General features: G+C 39.0%; 1 protein-coding gene across 4 annotated transcripts in view; it reads left to right on the forward strand.

The window, feature by feature from the left end:
- Positions 1–771: 771 nt before the first annotated feature.
- ZMYM5 (zinc finger MYM-type containing 5) overlaps positions 772–20,083 on the forward strand; it is a 33,039-nt gene continuing 13,727 nt past the window's right edge. The window contains exons 1-5 of one of the 4 annotated variants that reach the window (XM_058690536.1): positions 772–871; positions 2,015–2,083; positions 5,761–5,817; positions 10,506–11,016; positions 11,254–11,347. In XM_058690536.1, coding sequence (XP_058546519.1) covers positions 10,516–11,016; positions 11,254–11,347 — 595 coding nt within the window. In that variant the 5' untranslated portion in view covers positions 772–871; positions 2,015–2,083; positions 5,761–5,817; positions 10,506–10,515. Of the gene's footprint in view, positions 872–897; positions 955–1,028; positions 1,229–2,014; positions 2,084–5,760; positions 5,818–10,505; positions 11,017–11,253; positions 11,348–20,083 lie in introns of those variants that run through there. The other 3 variants (XM_058690522.1, XM_058690516.1, XM_058690529.1) reach the window with 3 other exon arrangements.

Here is a 20,083-nt window from a genome sequence, read left to right on the forward strand (position 1 = left end):
CCGTCCCCCCGGCCGAATGGCGGAGCCCAGTTGGGGCTTCGCGGGAGCAAGTTTCCCAGCCCCACGGGGTCTGGTTTTGAACTGGTCCCAAGTTCCCACAGCAGTCCCGACAAAATGGAGGACGTCGTCTCCTCCTGCAGCCATGACGGGAGGTGGGGGGACTATTCCCCACGGGGGTGAGGCGAGGGTGGAAGCGCTCCCACTCCCCGCGGCACGTTCGGGAACCCACTTCACCCGCTGCCCCGACCTCCCACTTTCAATCGCTCCAGCCCGTGCCCGGGCTCGCCCCTCTCGGGGGGCTTCAGGAACTGGACAGGGAGGGCGTTGGGGACATCGAGGCCGCGTCTCTCCTCGGGCAGGGTCGTTGGGAGCGGCTGCAGCAGCCTGGGCGCCCAGGCCCGAGCCAGGGCAGGCGGCCACGGCCTCAGACTCGCGGGCTGTCCCGGGCCCTGGAGGGCACCCCGGGCGCCCAGGGCCGGAGCCCGCGGCCGGTGCAGCGGGCGGCGAAACTCGGGCTGCCTGACCCTGACGGACCCGGGGGTGGGGGCGGGGTGGGAGGCGGGGGTAAGGAGGGGAGGGGACGCGGCCGAGGGCCGAGAGCGGGCGGAGGGGGGGAGTGGAACGGCGACGCCGGGGGGTGTGGCCTGCGCCTGACGGACAGCCCTTCGGACCACCCCCCCGAGGGGGGTCCTGAAGGAAGGCAGATGTAGCCAATGGACGTGCCCGAGGCGCCGCGGCCCGCCTTTCCGGCCGGCCAATGAGGGTGCGGAGGGCGGGGCCTCTCCGGGCTCGGCCGCACCGCCGCCTCCTCCGTCTCCTCCGCCTCCTCCTCCTCACCAGCGCTAAACCCGGGACTGGACCGAGCGGAGTTGTGCGTGTGGCCGATGGCGGGGTGGGACAGGGGGTGGGTCGGGGGAGGGGAGGTTCGTTCCGCGGAGCCGCAGCCCGAACCGGGTGAGGCTTATCCCCGCTGTCTTTGCAGTCCAGATTCGCCGGTAGTAGGGGTGGCTGGGTGCAGCGCAGCCTCGGGAGGAGGAGGTGGAGGCGACTGGGGAGGCGGAGATGCGTGAGCCTTTCCCCGACCCGGGATTAATACCCCGCGGCGCGGCCGCAGTTGCCGCTACCGCGTCGGGGCCTCGGGGTCTGCTCCGGGCTCTGCTCTTGTCACAGGCGTCTTCGCGTGCGGCCCGAAGGGCTGCGAGAGTGAGGGCGAGGCCGGGAGGGCTGGGTGAGGCGGACGCCAGAGGCGGGGGTCGCTCGGGAGGCGGGGGTTTTCCGGGCCGGGGCGGTGGGAGGTCGCGGGGTATTTTTCCCTTTATTGCGGGGGGCGGGGGGCGGAGGAGGTAGAAAGGTGGGGGGAGGGGCGCCTCAGTTCGTTCTCCCGCTCTCGGGGCTGCGCTCCCACTGTCTCCGCGGTAGCCCGAGGTCCCCAAGTTTTTCGGGGCGAGGGTGCTGCCTCTTCCCCCACCGGGTCCCCTCCGTCCCTCTTCTGTTCCCTGGAGTTTCTCGTCTTGTCTAATTTGGGCGAGTTCTAATGGCGCAGGGACTGCAAAGTCTCCGAGTCAGAGCAACTGCTTGGGGCAAATGTAGGAGATTTCACCCGGCGGTGACGTGAGCCGCTCCTTACCTCCGAACTGGTGTCCCGATTGACCGGGATAGCGCTGGGTGGGCAAATTTAGGAGGGAATACAATTCTCTTGCTGGCGTCGAGGGAACCTTTTGCCTTCCACCAACCCCGCCCTCCCCTTCCCTTAGAGCAGGCTTGTTCTCCACCTCCCGTTCTGTAATTTGAAGAACGAGATTTAGCTACATCTAGTCGTTTAGATCCGTATAGTAGTTGTGCGTTTTTTTTAAACCTCGCTTCTCCACCGCTCTGGGTTGGGGGAGGGAAGAAGAGCACGGAAACTCCTTGACTTCTTACCCTTTGCTTCCTCCCTCTGGTGGTTAGGAGTTGGTGCTACGTCCAGATGGGCTGTAATTAAATAGTTTCGCAGCTCTCTCTCCTGTCATTCTAGGATCAGGAATCACCTTCAGGCCAGTCTGGTTCGGCTTTGGCAGAAATTAAGGAAGAAGACATACCATTTGTGAGTAATTTTACCCTGCTTTTTAATTTAAATGCACTTAGTGCAATAGTTAGTCGATTTATCTTTCTGTTATCTTGATGGCAGAGAGCTAGTTGCTTAGATGGACCCTGTCCCCAGAGCCAAGTCAGGGTAATCCCTGGGAAAGCACTGGGAATGTATGCTGATACTTACACCACTGGATAGGGTTTAAAGTAGGTTTCACTTTAAATGCTTTGGGTGTAACTTTTTTTCCCCACCTTCTCAGTGGATAAAAATATTTTTTTTCTTTGCTGTTGGATTAAGAAAGAGCGTAGGGGCACCTGGGTGGCTCAGTAATTGAGCCTCCGACTTTGGCTCAGGTCATGATCTGGTGGTTTGTGTGTTCAAGCCCTCCATCGGGGTTGCTGCTTGTCAGCCTGTCAGCACACAGCCTGCTTGGGATCCTCTGTCTCCCTCACTCTCTCTGTCCCTCCCCCACTGGTGCTCTCTCTCTCAAAAATAAACATTAAAAAAAGAAAGAAAAATACTCTGAATTTTCTGTTCTTTTAAGGTTGATGAAGAGAGTATTTTTTGTATGTTTGTCTTACATCTGAGAAAGCTTTCTATTTAAGTGCCCTGATAGTCCTCCAGCCAGCATCACATCAGGAGGTACATAATCTAGTTGTCACACTACTTTTAGTTCTGAGATTGACCTCGAATTGGTAGTGACAGCTGGATCTCTCCATTATGATGTTAATGTATTTTTCTTTGTACCAGGAAGTAATCTATGTAATGTTTCATTTTGGTGCAATAAAATGCCCAATTCTCTGTCAGTTAATTGTTTTTTAACACCAATCCTTGCCTGAATCAGTAATTTTATTAGGAGTCTGAAGATGATGATTTTTTAATGTTTAGTTTTGAGAGAGAGAGAGAGAGAGAGAGAGAGAGTGTGTGTGCGTGCACGCGTGCGCAAATGGTAGAGGGACAGAAAAGGGGAGACAGGATCCCAAGTGGGCTCTGTGCTGACAGCAGAGAGCTTGACATGAGGCTCGAATTTGCGAACCCCAAGATCATGACCTGAGCCACCCAGTCGCCCCTGAAGATGATGACTATAAAAAAAGAATCACTGATTCCACATCTATTATCTGGGATTCAGTACAGTTTTAGGTCCTGCCTATTTTGTTCTTTAAAGCTGTTCCAACACCTTACAGTTGGCGATTGAAATGAAACTTGTGATTAGAATAACTCACATGGTAGTACTCCTGCCTTCTCTTTGGCCTTGTTCTCCTTACCAGTCTTGTCTTTGCACTTAATGCTATTATTCTTCACAGTACACCTTTTTAGTTAGTTAGATCGAGGACACTGTGTCAGGATGTAGACTGCTGTCTAGCTTTTAGGGATGGATATTGTTTTAATTCAGTAATTTTTCTATAATCCCTGCGTGGTGATATTTCACATTCCCTGGAGTTTTGTGAGGTGATGGGATGTAGGCACGGTTCTAGAGCTCTGCTGGGTATTCATAGAAAAAGGGAACCAGTGAGGGGTGAGTTTGACAGGGTAACAAGTCACTGACTCAGTTATTATCACTTAGAAAAGCCATTTTTCTCAGAGTATTCCTAGGTATTTGCAGCATGATGTACTATAAAGAACTAGGCTTTAGTGCCAGCCAGATTGGAGTTAAAATTGCTGCTATCTTGGGGTGCCTGGCAGGCTCAGTCAGTGAGGCATATTTGACTCTTGATCTCAGGGTCATGAGTTCAAGCCCCATGTTGGTCATAGAAATTACTTAAAAAGTGGGGTGCCTGGCACTTGTACCCCAATGTTTATAGCAGCACTCTCAACAATAGCCAAATTGTGGAAAGAGCCTAAATGTCCATCAACTGATGAATGGATAAAGAAATTGTGGTTTATATACACAATGCAGTACTACGTGGCGATGAGAAAGAATGAAATATGGCCCTTTGTAGCAACATGGATATAACTGGAGAGTGTGATGCTAAGTGAAATAAGTCATACAGAGAAAGACAGATACCATATGTTTTCACTCTTATGTGGATCCTGAGAAACTTAACAGAAACCCATGGGGGAGGGGAAGGAAAAAAAAAAAGAGGTTAGAGTGGGAGAGAGCCAAAGCATAAGAGACTGTTAAAAACTGAGAACAAACTGAGGGTTGATGGGGGGTGGGAGGGAGGGGAGGGGAGGTGATGGGTATTGAAGAGGGCATCTTTTGGGATGAGCACTGGGTGTTGTATGGAAACCAATTTGACAATAAATTTCATATATTAAAAAAAAAAAAAGTGGGGTGCCTGAGTGGCGCAGTCAGTTGAGCGTCTGACTTCAGCTCAGGTCATGATCTCACGGTTCATGAGTTCGAGTCCCATGTCGGCCTCTGTGCTGACAGCTCAGAGCCTGGATCCTGCTTTTGATTCTGTGTCTCCCTCTCTCTCTGCCCCTCCTATGCTCATGCTCTGTCTCAAAAATAAATAAACATGAGAAAAAATTTTTTTAAAGAGAATACTTAAAAAGTAAATAAAATTTAAAAACATTAACAAATTTCTGCTATCTTATATATTTGGAAAGTGCAAACTAAATAAGGGTAAATAAATGAACATTTATTATGGGCATTTTATAAATGAGCAAATTATGTATATCTTCCCAAGATTGCTGTTAAGATTTAATTGACTATAAAAATAGGTAAAGTGCCTGGTCCATAAGTTTTGGGACACACACATATACACATACATACTGTTAATGGTAACTGTAATTCTTATCCTCTAGGTTTTTGTGTTTTTGTTTTTTTTATTACGTGAGATTTCCTCAGGATTATCTTTCAACTTAAAACTAAGTTTCCCCTTACTTTTGTTTTATTTTTAAAATATTTATTTATTTTTGAGAGAGAGCGCACGTGCGCACATGCTAATGGTCCACGTGGGGCTTGAACTCATGAACCACAAGAGCATGACCTGAGCTGAAGTCAGATGTTTAACTGACTGAGCCACCCAAGCTTCCCGTAAGTTTTTCCTTTCTGCTAAGCTTTTAATATCTGCAGGCTCTTTATTATGTTAGAAATGTTAATTTGGGGGGTACCTGTTGGCTTAGTTGGTAGAGTATGCAACTGTTGATCTAGAGGTTGTAAGTTCAAGCCCCACGTTAGACATAGAAACCACAAAAAAAAGTTAATTTTCTATGATCTTTACTCATCACCCAGATAGAGTACTGATAATTTTGTAGTTTTTCATTTTACGTTTGTTTTTCCTGCATTTATCTATCGTTCTTTTTTTTTCTCTTTTAACTATTCCTATTAGAAGCTTTCCTCAGATATTTCATAATTCTTGACTGGTCTACTTGTGATTAAGAATTCAGAACTAGAAAGCAAATCAGAAAAGTGTGGTTGGGCTTTCAATTTGGGAACTTCACTGTAGAATGGTTCTTTTGGCCAATTGATGGAGAATCTCTAGAGTCATTATCTTTAGGTCTTTTCCTGTTTTTGTTGGTTCCTAATTTCAGAGAAGAGTGTTTCTGACACACCTGTGTGGGTCAGTCGGTTTAGTGTCTGACTTCAGCTGAGGTCGTCATGAGTTTGAGCCCCGCATCAGGCTCTGCTGTCAGCACATAGCCTGCTTCGGATCCTCTGTCCTCCTCTCTCTCTGCCCTTCCCCTGCTTGTGCTCTTCTCTCAAAAGAAATAAACTTAAAACAATTTTTGTTTTTAAAACATAGGTGAGTGTTCCTGAGAAAGAAGTCTTCCAGGCAAGAGTCAGGTCCTGAAAGATAAAGGTCTGGATGCCACCTCTGTGGGAATCAAGTGGGAGGAAACATTTCGTATGCATGATATTGAACCATTCATCCATGCTTGGTGAACCCCAGACAAAAATCTTCTGTTCCATCCAAAGAATAAAAGTCTAGAACCTTGTGCCAGGGTAGGGAAGAACCTGTCATCGTCAACATGGAGGGAGACAATAGTTCTAGGATCTCCCAACCTCATTTTAGCTCCCCCGTCCCCTGTTCCAGAGATATCTGCACCTCCTGGTTTCTGAGCCTTCTGAAGATTCTACGGCATAATCAGGAAGTTTCTCTTAGCTTGTTCCATCACTATTTTAGTTTGGCTGTCTCAGATCCACCGAGGTAGTTACTCATCCATTTGCTCTTCAGCTTACAAAATCTTGTTGCTTTTTTTCTTGTTCTTCCTTTCCTTGTGTGTAGGAACCTTACCATTGTTTATGGGGGTTTTAGAAAGGAGTGAAGTTAGTTGTGTGTGATTAATCTACCGACTGAATCCCTACCAGGCTATTGATTTCTAGATAGTAATTTTGTACTTGGACACTTTACTAATTATCTTGCTATTTGTTGTAGTTGTTCATTTGAGTCTTCTTTATCCTATCTGATTACATTTTTATACCTCCAGAATCATAGCACACCTTTATTTTGTTTCTGATCTCAAATGGGAATGCTTATAGCAGATACTCACTAAACATGAGTTGGCTTTCGAGTTGAGATTCTTTTTATGTAAATATATAAATATTTGTATAGTAAGACCTGTTCTGTGACAATATAAGTCCACAAAGATGCAGTAGGACATGTTCTAGGACTAATTAATGATTAACAACGGTTTTTGTGGGGCGCCTGGGTGGCTTGGTCGGTTGAGCATCCAACTTTGACTCAGGTCATGATCTTGTGGTTCACAAGTTCGAGCCCCACGTCAGGCTCTGTATGGCAGCTCAGAGCCTGGATCCTGCTTCAGATTCTGTCTCCCTCTCTCTTTGCCCCTCCTATTCTCATGCTCTGTCTCTCTCTCTCTCTCAAAAATAAATAAACATTAAAAAAAAAATTCTTAACCGCTTTTGTAACCTACGTCCTAATTATCTTTTATAGAGCCTACAGAATATAGGTGGCCAAAAAAATGAACCTTTGAAACCATAATTTTTTTTATGGTGTGATTTTTTTTTCCCTAAGATTTTATTTTTAAGTAATTTCTATACCCACCATGGGGCTCACACTCACAACCTTGAGATCAAGAGTCGCATGCTCTAGTGACAGCTAGCTAAGCACCCCAATAATTATTTTTAAATACTTTACTGTTGATTTTAATTTTTGTAGATTCATAGAGCAAGTTAGTTTACCTTTCTTATATGTGCTAATCTTGTCATATTAACATCTCAACGTTTCTATTTTAGCTTTAAACCACTGACAGATTCTTTGTAATAATGTAAATTTTGTGTAATTGTATGTAAACATTGAAAATTGAATGGCTATTAAATCACTCAACTGATAAGAATATAACAAAAACTTTTGCAACTTTTAAAAAGCATATTTTAAAAACTGACCATGTATGCTTAAAAATGGTTAAAATGGCAAGTTTTATGTTATATATATTTTGCCACAAATTTTTAATTTCCTTCAGGAAATAAAAACAACTGAGATGTCACTAAAGGTAAATACAAAAGGGCAAAACACTCTTGTCTTTGTTTTAATAAGTCTTATCTTTACCCCTAATTAAATACCCTGTTAATTTTACAAAGTTGTTACCAATTACCTAGAGATAGTCTGCATTTAACATTCTTATTTGGTCTGCAGCCTAACTTTTTTGCATGGTGGTGTTATAATCTTTTATCAAATTTCTCTGTGCAGATTTTCCTTTCCTTTTCCATTACTTGAGATTACATTAATTTTCATTGTATCAAAATGAAAATATGTTAAACATAGGTTATCAGTTGTAGATGATTAAGATACCAAAGGAGACTAGCTAAATGTTTAAGATTAGACACTTGTTGAAATCCCAGGATGTAAGCAAAGTATTTGCCTGAATACCTTCTCATAGGAGAGGGATTTAACTTTTTTTACTTTCTTTAATATGATCCAAGCAGACACCAAGGACTTACATGTCCAGTTATCTGAATAAAAACCTTGGAATTGTATATTATCCCCATTTACAGTTTATAGTTTAGAAAACTTAATGAGGTGAAGTAATTTGCTCAGTTTCACACAACTAATCGCTAAAGTGTAACTTTTTCTGTTTTTGGATATTATAGAAGTAGTCAAAACTTTTCTGTAGTCTTCTGTTTCTGAAATTAAAGTATTTGGTCAAATTATATGCACAGTGAGGTTTAGCAGTAGTTTAACTTTTTTATAATCTGTGATTTGAGAGTAGATGAATACTTAAATCTTTTTTCAGAGATGGAGGACTGCAGTGAGCAAAGCATGAAGAATGGTCTTTCTTTTATTTTCTTTGAAAAGATTAAGACATGTCACCAGAGGATACTGTGGCGTCAGCAATAGCCCTTTTCCACAAGTTGTTCTTCTCTGTTGTAGGTTTATTCAAATATAGGTAGAAAGGACTAAGAGAATTCATGTATAACAGCTCTTATATGTCATAATTCAGTTTAGGCTAAATTATTGCCTCTTTCCTTTGAAAATCAGCCATGTAACCAGTTTACTGGATGAATGTTAATCATGATTCCAACTTTTGTGGTTTTTATAACCCTTTTAAAGTGGTCTCTTAGATTTGTTATGTTTTCTTTAAAATAGACTTTCTGAATGTTGATTTTGTTTTAATAAATTCATCTTAATAAAAGATAAGTAATTTCTAAAAATTGTTTTATACATTAATTGCATATAATATACTGGATATGAAATCGATTCTAGAGTCAGATTTCTTAGATTTCAATCCTAACTCTATCCTTTGGACATTTGAACAGGCTATGCTGATTATGTATCTTCTGAGTCTTCATTTCCTAATGGGTAAAATGGGAAAAAGAATAGTTTCACTTCACTTTTATAAGCATTAACTGAGTTAATATTTAAAGATATAACACATACTAAGAATAAACTTTACTTATTGCATGACTTTATTATCAATTAAAATTAGTTGGGAAAATTTTTGAATAGAAATGTTATGCAGCATATTTCAGTATGAGTTGTTTATTTTTTTTTTTATTTATTTTTTTTTTTATTTTTTTATTTTTTTTTAAGTTTTCATTTATTTTTGGGACAGAGAGAGACAGAGCATGAACGGGGGAGGGGCAGAGAGAGAGGGAGACACAGAATCGGAAACAGGCTCCAGCCTCCGAGCCATCAGCCCAGAGCCTGACGCGGGGCTCGAACTCACAGACCGCGAGATCGTGACCTGGCTGAAGTCGGATGCTTAACCGACTGCGCCACCCAGGCGCCCCAGTATGAGTTGTTTAAAATGGAATGAAGACTGCCATATGAAATGAGTTTTCTTTTTTTTTTTTTTTAACGTTTATTTATTTTTGAGACAGAGAGAGACAGAGCATGAACGGGGGAGGGGCAGAGAGAGAGGGAGACACAGAATCGGAAACAGGCTCCAGGCTCCGAGCCATCAGCCCAGAGCCCGACGCGGGGCTTGAACTCACGGACCGCGAGATCGTGACCTGAGCTGAAGTCGGAGGCTTAACTGACTGAGCCACCCAGGCGCCCCTGAAATGAGTTTTCTTAATAATTTAATACCCATACAGTTCCCACGTTCTTTATTCTTGAAATTCTAAGAACATTGAGGCTGTCATATATAAACTTACCTCAGCTTTTCATTTATCATTTCTATGTACTTACAAATATTCCAGTTATACTTAGCTTTTCCTTCTCTTTCAGATAGAGGTGATTTTTTTACTCATAATCAGTTTCATTACCACCTGTGCACATATCTCCTGTCTACTTTTAAGATCCTTGCTTCATCGGTTATTTACTTTTCCAGATTCTTCAATTATGTCTGTCTGCTGGATCCTTTCCTTTGTCATACCCTAGTGCAGAGCAGGTTCACAGAAGTATTTGTTGAATATAAATGAATGCTAAGAATTTGAGGCCTAGAGTTAGGGCATGGGGTTTAAGTTCTACTCAGTCTTACCTAGAACAATTTAGTTGGTTTTCCTTTCCTGATTTGTAAAGTAGATTAAGTTATACCTATATTATGGAGCTGTTTTCAGAATTTTACATGAAAAACCCGTAGCATAATGTCTGGCAATTTCTGGACAAGGATAAGGAAGATTTAATCAAAGTTATGTTAGAAGCGGAGAATTTGAAAAACAGTGACAAAGACGCTAGAGCAATAAGGATTAGATGATAGTCACTTATTTTAGTAGACAAAAGTATAGTATAGTGATTGTATTTGGATCCTGGGTGATTGGTATTTGATAGAATGATTTTGTTACTATTTCCTATTTCAAAAGAAGACTTAGATTTTTTTTTCATTGTAAAGGGTAAGTTAAATTGAGTACTATGAGTGCATTTTTTAAGGACTACTACAAATTGGATGATTAATTTCCATCAAACTCTGAGGTAGGCATTAAATGGTTAATGAGAGAGGAAAAACAAAATGAGTAACAATATTTTCCTTGAGGGTTGGATAAAACTCACCAGAATTTAAAATTTCATTTGTGCTATTTCATTGCAATAAAACACAATGATCATAATATACTAGAACTTTTGTTATTTACTTTCCTCTGTTACAGGTTCTTTGGCATGGATAAATGTTCAGTGAGAGGATTAGACTTGGCTGAACAGACTCCTGTTTTATTAAAGAGTAAAGCCATGGCAGCTAGCCTCATGGATGTTGGAAATTCATTTGGTGGCCCAACTAGTTCTTTAGTCAATAGATCTAGAAACTCATCAGTGGAAGATGATGATGATGATGATGATGATGATGATGTTGTATTTATTGAATCTATACAACCTCCTTCAACTTCTGCTCCAGCAGTAACTGATCAAAGAAATTTTATATTTGCTTCATCAAGAAATGAAAGTCTACAAGGAAATTATTCCATAATTCTTCCTTCCTCAAGAGATTCAGCTTCTCAGAAGGGAAATATAAGTGAGACAATTATTATCGATGATGAAGAGGACATAGAAACAAATGGAGAAGACAAGAAAAATTCTTCCAATTATATTGAATGGGGACTTCCTGGAACTAAAAATAGAACCAAAGATTTGAATTTCTCCACTTCCTGTCTTTCAAGAAGTAAGGTAAATGCAGGAATGGGTAATAATGTTATCACTACAGAATCGACTCTGAAATTCCTATTGCTAATGTTACAACCTTAGAAACAGGTATAAGCTCTGAATGCTGGGCGAGATATGAACTTAATGATTACACGTATAACATCACTGTAGAATACCAACTTGGGAGATGTCGCTAAAGGACTTCAGTCAAGTAATTTTGGTGTTAATATACAAACATACGCCCCATCTTTGACTTCACAGACCAAGACTGCAGTAGGACCTTTTAATCCTGGTAGAATGAATGTGGCAGGAGGTGAATTTCAGAATGGAGGATTTACAACTCATCATAGTCCTGGTAAGCAGTAAGTGATTTTATTGATCTTCTATACATGAAATACTTTTTTTTCTTGACTTTCATATTAAGATAGAATATTTTACTTGCAATCTACTTGGTCCCTGATTTTTCAGAAATTAAATCTGTTTTACCCACTGCGATTTACATCTGAAGTGTTTTAATTGAAAACCTCCATAATTACTACAGCCACCTACCTAGTTTCTTTTTTTTTTTTTAATTTTTTTTTAACATTCATTTTTGAGAGAGACAGACTGAGCATGAGCGGGGGAGGGGCAGAGAGAGAGGGAGACACAGAATCCAAAGCTGGCTCCAGGCTCTGAGCTGTCAGCACAGAGCCTGACGTGGGGCCTGAACCCATGAACCGCGAGATCATGACCTGAGCCGAAGTCAGCCGCTTAACTGACTGAGCCATCCACGTGCCCCTAGTTTCAAATCATAGAATTAAAAAATGGATAGTGAATTGAAGAAATAAAGTAATATGTAATAATTTAATTTTATTTAACTTGTAATAACATAACTTGAAATTTCAATTTTTGCATTTCAAATGTTTACTTTTGGACTGCTTGTCTATTTTTGTTTTTAAATCAGCATATTATGCCTTTATTTTAAAAGTTATTTTAAAAACCCTATATAGTTTTTTAATTTGTCTATTTATTTATTTATTTATTTATTTTTGAGAGGGAGCAGGTGAGCATGTGGGAGAAGGGTGGGGCGGGAGGCGGGTGGAGAGAATCTTAAGCAGGCTCGACAATCAGCACAAAGCCCAGTGCAGGGCTCATACCCATGACCCTGAGATCATGACCTGAGTTGAAATCAGGAGTTGGACACTCAACCCACAGAGCCACCGAGGCATGCATAGAGGCCTACATTTTTAAAGCTTATATGGACAGTCTTTTTCTGATAAAGTTATAATGATAATTATTTAAAACTTAGCAGATCTTTTTGGCAGCTTTGTCATGATTTAGTGTGGTGTTTGTTTGAGAGTTAAAATTTTTGTTTTGGTATTGGTTTTTGGTCATTTTAGTGCTTTAAGCTATTGACCAACTTAGAAGTTTAGGAAAGGACTGAAAAGGAACTAGATTTAAGAGCCTCATTTACTGCTTTTAATGGAATGCCAGAATTTTTTTTTTTAAATTAATCTTTTTCTCTGGTTATGAGAATACTACATGATTATTACAGAATATTTGTAAGAAATTATGGCTAGAAATAAAGTATCTTTCACCTTATCCTACCAACTAGCAAGGACTACTGCTAAAATTTTGTTTTCAGTCTTTTGCCTCCATGGTTTTAAAAAATATAATTTAGGGGCGCCTGGGTGGCTCAGTCGGTTAAGTGTCCGACTTCAGCTCAGGTCATGACCTCATGGTGCGTGAGTTCGAGCCCCACGTCGGGCTCTGTGCTGACAGCTCAGAGCCTGGAGCCCGTTTCAGATTCTGTGTCTCCCTCTCTCTCTGCCCCTCCCCTGTTCATGCTCTGTCTCTCTCTGTCTCAAAAATAAATAAACATTAAAAAATATATATATATATAATTTAGAGCACATTATATATAATTTTGTGTTTCTGTTGGTTTACTTAATCTAAATGTTCACATCATTTTAAAAATAGAATTTTCCATGTGTATAAGATTTTTGTCTGAGATAACACATTCCTCTACCTTTTTATTAGCATTTGTATAGTATCCCATTTTTTACTGTTGAAACTGTCCACTAAATTTCTTTGTCTACATTGTTTATTATTTCTACAGGACAGTTCTCAAACATTTTGGGCTCAGTTTCACTCTCAAAAATAATCGGGGACCCCCAAGATTTTTTAATTTATATCAATTATGTTATTAGAAATTAATGTGTAAGAAATTTTCTTATGTATTTAACAATAACTACATATTATATGACAAAATATAATTTTTAATGAAAACTATTTTCAAAATTTAGTGAACAGTGCCATTTTTTCACATTTCTGCAAATCTCTTTAAAGTCTGGCTTAATAGAAGATAATGAAGTGTATGGTATCTCCTCGCATCTATTTCTACATTGAATCTGTTGCAATATCTTGTTTTGTTTGAAGTATAAAAAAATCTGGCCTCACATAGGTATTTGGTTGTAGGAGGGAGTACTGTTTTAGTGATCTTTTTAGAGAATTATGGATAGTTACGGGTTTTTTGATAACAGTCCCAAAACTTGATAAGTGGCAGTTTCTTACAGGTTCTTAACAATGTGGAATCTGAAATCATATAACGAAGTTTTCATACTTATTACATTAAGATTCATTGATCTGTGGATGGATCTTTTACCTTTGTATGATTCGGTTACATTGTGCTTTGGTCAAATAAAAAATATATATATTTTGAAAATATCCATTCATTGAACTTCTAGATGTTGATGTATTTTAAATGTTGACACTTTAGAAAGCTGTCAAGGTGACAGTGGTGGATACAGGTTTTCAAAGATGTTGATTTTCACTTGAAAGCTCAAATTTTCTCTTAGCAATAAATACTGTCATTTTTCTTGAAGTGAATTTTTCTTGATTTGTTTTCAAGAAAATGTCAGTAATCAGTTTGTTAGTTATTGTTTTAAGTAAAAATGGTATTTCGTGAAAAAAGCCTAGTTTAGCTTGCAATGTAACTATTTTATAAGTGCTTTTCCACTTTGCCTTCAGACAACCATTGTATTTTGGTATGAAACAGAAGTGTTTTAGGCATGCTTCCCTGTTCATCACACAGAATATTAAGATGTAGTCAAAGGCTGAAATCTAGTAAAATCGATACCAATTTTTATTATTTCATCGTGGACATCTGTTTAATAAATAATAACACTGGCCTTTGTCCTTAGGTCTTAGGACAGAGACTAAGTCCTTGGAATTTCCCAAGTATTGGGATTGTCTTTTCTATTTACGAGCCCTTTGGATCACATCCAAATTTCTTTGGGCTAAGACTTTGATCAGAGAAAGGCTGAGAGAGGGTCATCAGAAAGACCCATCATGTGATTAGAGTGTTAGAGGTTTTAGCCAGTCCAGCCTTGAGGGAGGAGAGGAAGGCTAGAGATTGAGTTCAGTCACATGCAGTGAATAAGTCTGTCAGTCATACCTATGCAATGAAACACCAATAAAAGCTAGACACTGAAACTCAATGCAGCTTCCTGGTTGTTGAGCTTATCAATGTGCCAGGTAGGTAACACACCTGATTCCAGAGAGAGTAGGCACAGAAGCTCTGCATTTGGGACCTTCCAAACTTTACCCTTCTTTGTCTCATTTGATTGCTCCTGATTTGTATCCTTTATATTAAAACTGTGATTGTGGGGCACCTGGGTGGCTTAATCCGTTAAGCCTCTGACTCTGGATTTCAGCCTAGGTCATGATCTCACTGTTTGTGGGTTCGAGCCCTGCATTGGGCTCTACGCTGACAGCACAGAGCCTGCCTGGAATTCTCTCTCTCTCTCTCTCTCTCTCTCTCTCTTTCTCAAAAATAAATAAAACTTGGGGGAAAAAAAACTGTGATTGTAAGTATAGAGCTCCTCTGAGTTCTATGAGTCATTCTAGCAAATTATCAAACCCGAGAGGATAAATAAATCAGGAACCTCCTTGATTTATAGCCAGTTGGGCAGAAGTATGGGTGGCATCTGAAATGACTGGCAATCTTGTTGGGGGCTATGCCATTTAAACCTTTGGGGTCTGAGGCTAACTCCTGGTTAGTATTAGAATTGTATTGACCATTTGGTGTTGGAATAACAACCATAAATAAGTGAAGGTGATACTTTTTCTTTTCTCAGATATGTGGTAGTGAAGAAATACAGTTCAGTTCCACTGCCAGCAGTTATACCCATCGCTGCTTTTGTTACCATTATTGTAAATGCCAACAGTGAAAAATGCAAATAATCTTAGTATTATTATGGAAATAGTTTGGCCTCACAGATCCCCTATTATTTGTTTTTCTAATACAGTGTTGAATAGAAATGGTGAGAGTATAGAGCCTTGCTTTGTTCTTGACCTGGGGTTAGGGTAGGGGGGCATTTGACATTTCATCATTATTAGTTCTTGTCAAATATAATTATCTTTTTTATGTTTATATAATCATTTGTTATTTGAAGTTGTTTCTAGTCTTTGCAATTGTAAACAGGTTTTTCATGAATATCTCTGTAAGTTGACATACTTCTTTAGAAAAGTTTCTGTAGGTGGAATTGTTAAGTCAAAGTGTCAACATATTTTTATTTTTCATTTAGTTTAATAATTTTAGTTGGGTTTTTTGAGAGCGAAAGAGAGCACATGTATGGGGGAGGGGCCAAAGTGGGAGAGAGAATCTTAAGCAGGCTCCTTTCCCAGCGTGGAGCCCACAACCTCAGATTATCACCTGAGCTGAAGTCAAGTGTCAGACGATTAACTGACTGAGCCACCCAGGTGCCTCGTCATCAATGTATTTTTAAAGGTTTTGATGGTTAATGTAAAATTGCCCCCACCAAAAAATGGTATTACTTTCCTTACAGCATACATTTTTTCTCCATATTGTAAGCTCGGGGGTAGGAGTGTTAATGTTTGCTGAACTGATCATTAAAAGGTGGTGTCATCTTAATTTACACATCATTGAATTTTAAAAAATATATTTGCATACTTTTTATGAATTTATGTTTGCATCTATTTATTATTATGTACATCTTTTGTTTATTGAATAAGAATTAAACCTGAGAAATCATATCATGAAAACTTGTGATCTCTTTGATGAAACAATTGAAGATGTTGAAGACTTGAAATATTCATGTCCATTGAAAATCATCCTTTTGGATCTGTGTATTTCTTTTACTTAAATTTTGTTTTAGAATTATTTATTAAATTTTAAATAGCTATTTGTGTAAGCATGAATTCCATCTTATGTATGTACAAGCTCTTAAGTGCAGTTAAAACCAGAAACCTTGCCATGTATTTTTTTATGTTTCAACCTTGGCCATTTTTCACCTTCTGAATAAGTTTAAGTTGTGTATTTATTGGTAAATGTGGATAAGTAAGATGCTTTTCAACTTAAAAGCATAGCATAGACTGATAATATAAAAAGCATCCTGTAGTTAGATGCTATACCATCATTCCACTGAAATTGTGGCTATAATTGAGACTTGCAAATGTTATTTGGAAGTGGTTTTGATTACTCTTGGCTTGTCATCCCTTTATCTCACTAATTCAAAGTGTATTTTACATTTTTATATTTTCTTATCATTTAAAGTATCAGTGATTTTAAAATACAACAAAGAAAACATTACATGGCTCAATTGACACTCATTCATTTAAATGGAGATGTTCTTAACTACATATGTTTAAACTGTTTATGATATATGACAACAAATTTCTATTGTTTATGAAGGGTGGATGAATTCACAGTGTTCCTGAGCTCTCTAAAATTCTGTTTTTGGGGACAAAAGTGACAGAACTATATCCTTTAAATAATAACAGTGTAGAATTCTAAAAAGAATGTTTACCAAGTTGTCAAGTGAAGAGTGATGTTTGAAGCTGGGGCTTCTGGATGGCTCAGTTGTTGGAGTGTACAACTCTTGACCTAGGGGTTGTGAGTTCAAACCCCACGTTGGGCGTAGAGATTACTTTAAAAAAATAATAAATTAAAAAAATTTGTAAATGTTTGAAGCTTTCTTAAGTGTTAAGTCAACTGTGAAAAGGACAGTCTTTTTGTCATTGTTGCTATTTTTCCTCTTTAACTTGAATATAGCAAGCATAGTAATAGTTGTCTAATTTTAGTATTGGCCCTAGGTTTTGTTTTTGCTTTTGCTTGCTATTAGCATTAGTAAAACTAATTTCTACCGGACTTCTAGAAGAAGATGGCACCAATTACATTATTATTATAATTTTTGTTACTTAGAGCTTCTCCAGAGTGTCTTATTTTAGTTTAGCTGTGCGTTCTACGTCTAAAAATTGAAGGATTTCCAAAAAAGGAAAAAGAAAAAAAATAAGAGCAAGATGAAGATTTTTGGAGTTGAGTTACATAAAAATCCAGGGCTTATAGGTTCAAATTTCATCATACAAAATTATGGCTTTGCATAAAGTACACATAAAATTTTGCATTTCATCTTATAAAAATAAGATTATTGTCCATTGACTGGACCTTTGAATCATTTAATCCTTATATTAACTTTTAGTGTTGACTCTATTTCAGTGAAAGTTATATATTCATCACCTATCTTTATATAAACAGCAAAAATCTCATCACAGAAAATACCTATAATGTAGAAATTGCTCTTGCATCTGTTTTATTTTTTATTGCATTATAAACATTTCTGGCCATTATTCTGATTTTAGGGCATTATATTTCTGCTCATAAAAATATAGTGGGAAAATGAGGGCTCTAAGATCTAAGAGAAGGAGCCTCTGAGAAGTAATCTGTTACTTGTGGCTGCTTTTCTCTTGTGGGTGTGTGTTCAGTTCCAGAAAAAACTGCAGAAAAAGGCTGAAAATCTAAGTGGAACTTTCAGTAGATTCACAGAGGCCCGCAAAGAGGGATACTGGTAAAAAACAAACATGGGGCACCTGGGTGGCTCAGTTGCTTAAGCATCTGACTCTTGGTTTGGGCTCAGATCATGATTTCTCTGTTTTGTGAATTCGAGCCCTATATTAGGCTTGGTGCTAGCAGCACAGAGCCTGGCTGGGGTTCCCTCTCTCTCTTTCTCTCTCTCTCTCTCTGTCTCTGTCTCTCCCCCCCCCCCCCCACTTGTCCCCAACTCGCATGGTCTCTGTCTATCTCAAAATAAACTTTAAAACATTTTTTAAAAACAAACAAAAAAACCCTAAACCAACAAACACAACCTTTCCAACCTTTAGTTTGGGATGCTGACCTAATCCAGAGCTTCAAATTTTTTTCAGTTTTTTATTTGTTTATTTTTGAGAGAGTACAAGTCAGTGAGGGACAGAAGATCTGAAGTGGGCTCTGCGCTGACAGCAGTGAGCCTGATGTGGGACTCAAACTCAGGAACTGTGAGATCATGACCAGAGCCAAAGTCAGATGCTCAACCAGCTGAGCCAACTAGGTGCCCTTCAGTTTTTCATACAAACAGAATGAAAAGCAATCAGCAGCATGAAGATCCAAGGCCATACGCCAGAAATCAAGAGGAAAACAGACAATAGAAGCAAGGTTTGGGGATCCAGATAATAGGATTATCAGACAAAGATTCTAAGGAACTAATCATTTTAACTGCAGGCTGGGCAAAGCTGAAGAGTTGTAAGTGAACTGGAAGAAATCTCAGAGAAAATCATCCAGATTGAATCCGAGAAGTCAAAAGGGTGGAAATCCAGAAAAGAATGTAAAAGATAAATGACACTTGATGAAGAGGACATGTATTTAATGTTCTGGAAAGAAACAAGACAGAAGAGGTACAACTGAGAATTTTCTAAAATGGAGAGAAAGCATTAACTTACAAATTAAAGAACATTTACAAATCCAAATCCCAAGCAGGATAAATACATTAAGAAACTATTAGAAGACATATGTAGAAATCATAGTCAAAATTGGAAGCAATCCAAATGTCCATCAACAATAGGATGGATGGGGCGCCTGTCTGGATCAGTTGGAAGAGCAAGCAGCTTGGGATCTTGGGGTCATGAGTTTGAACCCCACAACGGGTGTAGAGATTACTTAAATAAATACAACTTAAAAAAAAATAGGGCAGATAAATAGTACTAGCCACATAATGGAATTTTCAACAGCAGTGCAAAATAATGAACTATATATTCAGTGTGAATGAAATTTACAGACAAGATGTTGAGTTAAGGTAATCAGGCACAAAAGAGTACATACTGTATGATTTTATGTATGTGAATTTCAAAAAAAAAAAAAAAAGAGAGAAAACTAATCTTTGAGGTCATAATACGGATGGCTTGTAGGAAAGGCAGGAAATTATTCAGTGAGAAAAGACCAGGCTTCTGGATGGTAGTCATGCAAGTATATTCATTATAAAAAATTTAATTGAGTTCCACACTTAAGATTTATAAACTTTATGCATACATGTTATTCTTTAACATGCAAAAACAAACCCCACTGAGACACCAAAAGAACTTTTCACTAGCAGACCAACACTAAAGAAATACTAAAATATTTTTTAGGCAGAAGAGTTTAGATGCAGGAAGAAATGAAGAACACCTGAAAGTCAATAGTATGTCTAATATTTATTAGATTTTTGGATAAGTAATGTAACTTCTAGGTCTTAATTTTCCTTGGATATAATGAGGGATTTGTACCAAATAATCTACTTGGCCCCTTTTCTTAAAACATACTGGATATGGAAGAATTTGATTGAGAGGTTAAGTTTAACCTGTAGACACAAATACCAAAAATAAAATGAAATAAAATAGAAATTTGATGAAATAAGAAACTCTGAAATTTCCAGAAAACAAATAGTTGTGGTATTAACAAAGGAAGCATTTGCTTTATGCACCAAAGCTAGAGTGAAAAAGAAATTTCAGAATCTAATTATTGTCCTGAGCATACATTGATGTCTCACATTCCATAGTTGTATATAAATATGCTTCCCTTAAGTATGGATAACTCCCCAAAATTACAAAAACCAGTATTTTTTCTTTGGGGTTCTTATTTCTCCCATATTAATGGTAATAACAAATCTTGTAATGGTTCCTATCCTTTGTTTCTGTCATTTATTAAATCTAGTTTGGTATCTAGATGATACGCAGGGCAGTTTGATCCCAGAAGATGATACACAACCTATATTTGTTATATAGATGAATATGTAATTTTTGT

Source organism: Neofelis nebulosa, chromosome 1, assembly GCF_028018385.1.
Source record: "Neofelis nebulosa isolate mNeoNeb1 chromosome 1, mNeoNeb1.pri, whole genome shotgun sequence".
Taxonomy (NCBI): Eukaryota; Metazoa; Chordata; class Mammalia; order Carnivora; family Felidae; genus Neofelis; species Neofelis nebulosa.